The following is a 6870-nucleotide window of genomic DNA, read 5'->3' as shown; positions in this document are numbered from 1 at the left end:
TCCTCTCTCCAGGTGTTGATGCTCAGACTCTGACAGAATCTGGACCAGTGGTTAAACGTCCTGGAGAATCCCACAGACTGACCTGTACAGGCTCTGGATTCACATTCAGCAGCTATCAGATGAACTGGATCAGACAGGCTCCTGGAAAAGGACTGGAATGGATCGCTGCTGATGATGGTGGTAGCAGCAAATACTACTCTCAGTCAGTTCAAGGCCGGTTCACCGTCTCCAGAGACAACAGCAGACAGCAGGTGTATCTGCAGATGAATTGTCTGAAGACTGAAGACACTGCTGTGTATTACTGTGCCAGAAGAGACACAATAACACAAACCATCAGCAGAGCTGAACAAAAACCCCTCAGTGCCTGAACACTTGTAACATGAAGCCACCAGAGGAGGAGCCCTCAGACCACTAATGATTATAACAACAGTCTCAGTGGGACAAACAGGCTTTAAGTGTATTTAGGTGTTAAACACTGCAAAATAGTTTATAGTGGTAGTATCAGACCCTCCCATCAAAATCAGAATTTCTGCATGTATAAAATATAAGTCATAAAATTTGCACAAATTACCATAAAAATGGTGCATGTAGTTGAAAATTGTGCTTCTGAAACATCCTTTAGCTGAATCCTTGTTCTTGTAAAACGTCTTCACTTAACCTCAGTGAGATGTGAACCAAAACTACAAGTTAACGTGTCTTCATGATACAATAAAAATAAAAACAACAATAAATATTAAGTTCATGTGAATAAACTTAATCTTTATTTCGTCACCTGTCAATACTTGACTCTGATTGGTTGCAGGGTGTCACTTCTTTTCTCACTTTGGATTGTTCTGGCCTCAAAGTCGTCCATAAGTTCCTCATAATGGAAACATCATCAGAGAATGTCCCTTTCTTAGTTTTTTAAGAGAACAGTGTTTATTCTTTTCTCTCGATTATAAGCATTATTAACAGGCAATATAAAAAGTCTATCTCTGTTTCTAACTATGCTGATTAAATCATTTGTATTTCTGTCATGAAACAGTATAATAAACAAGTCTTACTGCAGCAAAGAAATCAGTAGCAATGAAGTTCTTATTCTCAGGCTTCTTTTAATAATTGGTCTATTTTCATGTCAGAAATTCATGTTGTCTCTGATTCAATCATCAGAAAAATACACTGATAGACATTTGAACACAGAGAACATGAAAAACAGCGGACAAGTTACAGCCGCAAGCGGCGATGAACGGGCCCTCGCACCCATGGCCACGTTGGGGAGTGTCGCGGCTACGGGGTGTGAGGCAGCCTCGGGACGTGCTGCAGCAGCAGGGTGTGCATGAGCCACAGCATGTGCTGCAGCCAGGAGCTGTTAACCAGTAGGTGGTGCTATCAGCATGACCCAAATTCCTATGTAGATCTGTTCAGGCCGAGACTTTAATCAAGCAAATGAAATTTGAAGCTGATTGAAAAATGTATATGAGAGTTACTACTGCCTCTTTCCACTAGGTGGCGCCAAGAGTGAGTGAAAATGTATATGCAGATCTGTTCAGGGCAGTACCCTCATGAAAAATTTGTGAGGAGATTGGACAATGCATATGAGGGTTGATACAGGCTGTCACCAGTGTGTGGCACTATAGCTATCATGAAAAAATGACTCTGTTCAGGGCGGGACTCAAGCATATGAAATTTGGTGCAGAGATGATGAAGTACAGCCACGTTATCAAAGCCTCGATGTTAGGCGACGCATCATGGCGAAGGTTATCTTCGCCACGGCACCAGGGTCACGACGTCTGTTGAAACCTCACCGTGTTCTTCACAAATCTTGATCAAGGTCTTAAGGCTTTCCTGGCCAAAGTTTGTTGTTGATGTGTCTTACCACCTTGGAGGAGAAGCTTGGAGAGTAAAACATGTCATTTCCTGTTTCCAGTAGGGGGCGCTAGGCCCGATGGGAAATGTTTTCATGTAGTTGTGTTCAGGCAGGGGCTGTTATCATACATGTAAAATATGAAGAACATTGAACATTGTGTATGGGAGTTACAATGATTTTCTGTTTTTGGCCTTCGACCCCCCGCCAAGGCCCCGCCCTTTGATGAAAACTCAAGCTTGTAATAACTTTGAATATCCAGTGTGTTGTCAATACACTGACTGAGTTTGAAAAGGATCAGATGAAGTCCCTACGAGGAATTCGTTAAAGTATGACCACTGTAAATCACCAAAAACAAGCCTTATTTTGAAATTCAAAGCAAAATGGATGACTTCCTGTTGGGTTTGAGGTATGGGTGCAAGAGGCTGTTTTGTGCATCCTGACCTGCTATATATACCTACCAAAATCCATATGTGTACGTCAGAGTAACCTTTATGGGGACCCCTTTTTGAAATTTTCTGGGGGCGCTATGGAGCCATTTTGCCACGCCCATGTGCGTAAAACACAAAATATCAAACATTTCGTCAGACCAGGGGTCCGTTTCACAAAGCAGGTTTATTGAAAACTCTGAGTCTGTTAACCCTGAAATGAGGGAAACTCTGAGTTTTCCGTTTCACAAAGGGAGGTAACTCAAACCAGAGAAAGAGGGGTAACTCTAGCCTGTTTCACAGAGAGAGGTAACTTAAGCTCTCGGTCAGTAACCGTAGTAACAGCCTCTATGAACCTAACCTGGTCGGGAGCAGGTTTTTCTCAATGAACCTCGAGTTTCTCTCTGTCTCCGCCCTCTTTCAGCCACACACGGTATTTGATTTACTCATTCATTGAGTCAGCAGGCGAGTTTTGGCGTAGCAAAGTTCTGCCGTGTGTTATTTAAAAAAATCAGTCAGTAGGCTTATATTAGGCCATAGGCACAGTAGGTGGCGACTTTTTCCACTAACATGGCATGTCCGTTTGACAACGATCCCGTGGATGAAGGTGCAGCATTACTGCGCAGAGAATTAAATATTCGTCGGGAGATGGTTATCAGACCGCGCATAGATGTTCTCGCATTTCCAGACAATTATCTTTTTGAGCGGTACCGTTTCACGTCACAGTCCATCATCTACATACACAACCTAATCCGTCCTTACATTTGCAACATTACCAACCGTAGCCATGCTCTCACATCCCAACAGATATTGTGTGTTGCGCTGCGTTTCTTCGCAAATGGGAGTTTTTTGTATAATGTTGGAGATGCAGAGCACCTGAGTAAGGCAACTGTATGCAGGGCGGTCAGAAAAGTGTGTCTCGCCCTGAAACGGCTATTATCCATCTTCGTTGTTTTCCCTGGACATAAACCTGTCAGAGCCATCAAGGAGGAGTTTCACAGGATTGCAGGTGAATGATGTAGAGATCCGTTCAATGAATTTTAAATTATATTCTGTTAATGACATTGTGCTGCAACCTCATACTGGGATTAGTCATTTTAATTTCTTTTAGGATTTCCCAGTGTGATTGGCTGCATAGATGGCACACACATCCCCATCACGGCTCCGTCACATAATGAAGCAGATTATGTGAATAGGAAGTCAATTCACAGTATAAATGTGCAGGTACATGAAGATTGACTACTGTTTCAAAATGTTAAAGAGTGCATCATAGTTCAACATCTGTCATTCTCTGCACTGTCAAGATCATATGTGATGCTGCATACATCATTTCCAATGTGGTGGCCAAGTGGCCTGGGTCTGTTCATGACTCAAGGATTTATCGCGAGTCTAACCTGAGCAACAGACTGCAACGTGGTAAGCAGCCTAAAGATTTGCACAATATAATTCACTCGTCTCCCTCATTTAATATACTCTAATGTATCCACTATACATTACAGGAGAGTTTGATGGCCTTCTGCTGGGTGACAGGGGTTACCCATGCCAACCTAGGCTGCTGACCCCTTACCCTGACCCTGAACCAGGCCCCCAACAGAACTTCAACCGGGCTCACTGCAGGACGAGAGCCCGGGTGGAGATGACCATAGGCCTGCTGAAAGCCCGTTTCCAGTGCCTACGTCACCTTAGGGTGACCCCTGAGAGGGCCTGTGATATTATTGTGGCATGTGTTGTTCTTCATAATATTGCCACTATTAGAGGAGAGCAACACCCTGCCCTACAAATCGAAGACCTTGATGATGACCCCATCCACCTGCCAGCTATGCAGGACGGCAGAGCAGTCAGAGACACCATATGCCATAACCACTTCAGAGACTAATCATCACCATCATCACCACCACCACAGCAGTCAAATAAAGACATAATACAAATTTCATTTAGTCTTCTTTATTTCCTACAAATACAAGGGCTAGTTTAGTTAATGTTCCAATAGTTAACATAATTAACATAATTCAGCTGTGACCATGCACCTACCTCTAACTTGTGCTCCAGTATTTCAATTTCTAGGTCTGCCCTCCTAATCTGGCGGTCCGAGTATTGCATTTCTTTGTCGGTTTTTTGAATTTTTTTCAGCAGGTGAATTTTGTAAATGTCTTTTACTGGTAACTGGGAAAACATAAAGACATTAAATTATACAGTTACACATGAATTCCACAGAATGAACCTCTGGTGTTTACTGAACATCCATCTCACTGTGTCAATCTGTGCAGTGGAAGTTGAGGGACCCTCCTGCTGCTGCCCAGCCATGCCCTGTTAAAAAGGATGAGAATGTGTTAATACTTCAGTGTAGGCTAAATGTCACACTCTATATTCCACCAGAATGTTAAGAAATGTGAATGAGAAGAGAACTATCAGTAACATATCAAGATGTTACCTCTATAGGCCTTTCTGGATCCCCCTCTGTAAAGGCAGCAGACACAGTTTCCTCATACTCTTCTTCCTGGATGAGTGATATGTTTCAGTATACTTAAACTACCATTTGGCAAAATATTTGGAGTATTGCCTACTTACAGTTACAAGGTATGTTGTGGCGTGAGGGGGCTCCACCAGGCAGATAGCACCATCAGAATCTGTTTGGACAAAAGGAAAAAAAAAGACATGAAAGGGAAATACATATTTGTATGAATAGGCTTAAAAAAGGTATATAGGCCTAGGCATATTACATTTTATAAAGGCACTTGTGTCTTGAGGGGTGGGCTCAGAGGATGAGCTCCCTCCAGGGATTCCCTCAGCCACTGGCCTTCCTAAATTCTGGCTAAGGGCCAGCTTCTCTGCCTCTGTTAGAGGTGGCGGTGCTGGGCCACCACCCGTTTTACGGGCATCTGCCTTCTTTCTGTTGGCTGAGTAGAAGTCTGTGTTAGTTTAAATAGGCTTAATTATTTAACAGAACATGATATAGATAAGAAGACATTTATGTTTGTGAAAACAGCATTATGTTGGGGATAAAACAACTGCACAGTCAAACAGCCACTTAATATTTACTTTACAATGTAAAACATGATCAAAAAGAGGTGCCCCCATGAGGTTATGCCGAGGTCTTACCTGTTTGAACAATGTTTTTATATTTCATCTTAAGCTGCTGCCAAGTGCGCTTCTCCCCCGCGGGATTGCACCTAAATGAAATAAATTAATAGGCTACCATTGAAGCAGTTTTCCCCTGTAATATTATTGTGATTGCAAAGGACTACATTTAAACTTACGCATTGACCCGAGCAGCGATGTTCTCCCACGCCATCTCCCTCTCTTTTGCAGCTGCAGCGGTGTTGCACTTCCTTCTAAAAACATGTTCAAACTCGCCGTATGAGCGCATTAAAATGTCCAGTTTAAGTGGGGTGAAAAACGCAGCCCTCCCCTTCCCCATTGCCATGGTGACTCGTCGAATCGGGGCTCCACTGATGCTGTCTTTTTATAGTTGTGGTGCACGCGCTTAACTCCAGGTGAAACTACTCTGAGTTGATCAAACTAACTCAAATCAGCTGTTCTGGAACCGGAAAACTCAGAGTAGATCAACTCAGAGTTCAGGGTTAGACTCAGAGATGGTGAACCTGCTTTGTGAAACGGACCCCAGATGCACAATCCAAATGTGGTGAGTTTTTCGGCATGTTTAAGCTGCGAAATTTGCGCTTCATTTGGGGAGAAAAGAAAGGGTCTTTGCACCCATCGGTGCTCGGGCACCAATAATACGAGTGACTCTGGTTCAATTAAAAATGTCAGTAAATATTAGATTCTAGATTAAATTCTGAAAGCTATGTTATTCAACACAGTGAAATTTGAGGCGTTTCATATTCAGGAATAAAAGAAGGAAGATTTATTTTATGTTCCAGAGAATGAAGAAACTGTAAATGATCATTTTCTACATGAAGTTTTCTTGCTTTGCCCGACCACACTGCAGTTAGAACAGAGGAAACATGATGATCAAATATGACTAAATATGTCGAGGCCACACAAAGAAAATCTCCCACCTGCCCCCAAAACACTCCTTTTCTCTCTGTGAGGAGGAGTCAATGCAAACTGTGATGTCTTCCTCCTCTACTTATGTGACTGCAGAGAGGAGGACAGAGAACAGTGGACACACAGTTTAACATGATGGACTACAGGACAGGACTGCTGCTGTTAACTGTCTGCTGGGCAGGTGAAGATCATCACTATATTCATGTTACATAGCGTATATATGTCAGCAGCTGATTTCACTTGATGTTTTCATCCTCTCTCCAGGTGTTGATGGTCAGACTCTGACACAATCTGAACCAGTGGTTAAACGTCCTGGAGAATCCCACAGACTGACCTGTACAGGCTCTGGGTTCACATTCAGTGGCTCCCACATGGCCTGGGTCAGACAGGCTCCTGGAAAAGGACTGGAGTGGATCGCCTGGATTCAAACCAGTAGTAGCAGCAAACACTACTCTCAGTCAGTTCAAGGCCGGTTCACCATCTCCAGAGACGACAGCAGACAGCAGCTGTATCTGCAGATGAACAGTCTGAAGACTGAAGACACTGCTGTGTATTACTGTGCCAGAGACCCACAGTGAGAGACAATAACAG

At 43.2% G+C, this 6870-nt stretch overlaps 1 protein-coding gene across 1 annotated transcript; it reads left to right on the top strand.

Annotated features, from left to right (window-relative positions):
* The first annotated feature begins 2841 nt into the window (after positions 1-2841).
* Positions 2842-4147, top strand: LOC138602577 (putative nuclease HARBI1). The gene is made up of 4 exons (XM_069674078.1): positions 2842-3280; positions 3383-3495; positions 3576-3687; positions 3771-4147. Exons 1-4 carry the CDS (start codon positions 2842-2844, stop codon positions 4145-4147), a joined length of 1041 nt encoding a protein of 346 aa, XP_069530179.1.
* The last annotated feature ends 2723 nt before the right edge of the window (positions 4148-6870 follow it).

Source organism: Semicossyphus pulcher, unplaced genomic scaffold (genome assembly GCF_022749685.1).
Source record: "Semicossyphus pulcher isolate SPU_LCO1_2020_fin unplaced genomic scaffold, fSemPul1.0.p SCAF_23, whole genome shotgun sequence".
NCBI lineage: Eukaryota > Metazoa > Chordata > Actinopteri > Labriformes > Labridae > Semicossyphus > Semicossyphus pulcher.
Note: the sequence above shows the minus strand (reverse complement) of the source record. Positions and strands in the feature narration are given on the sequence as shown.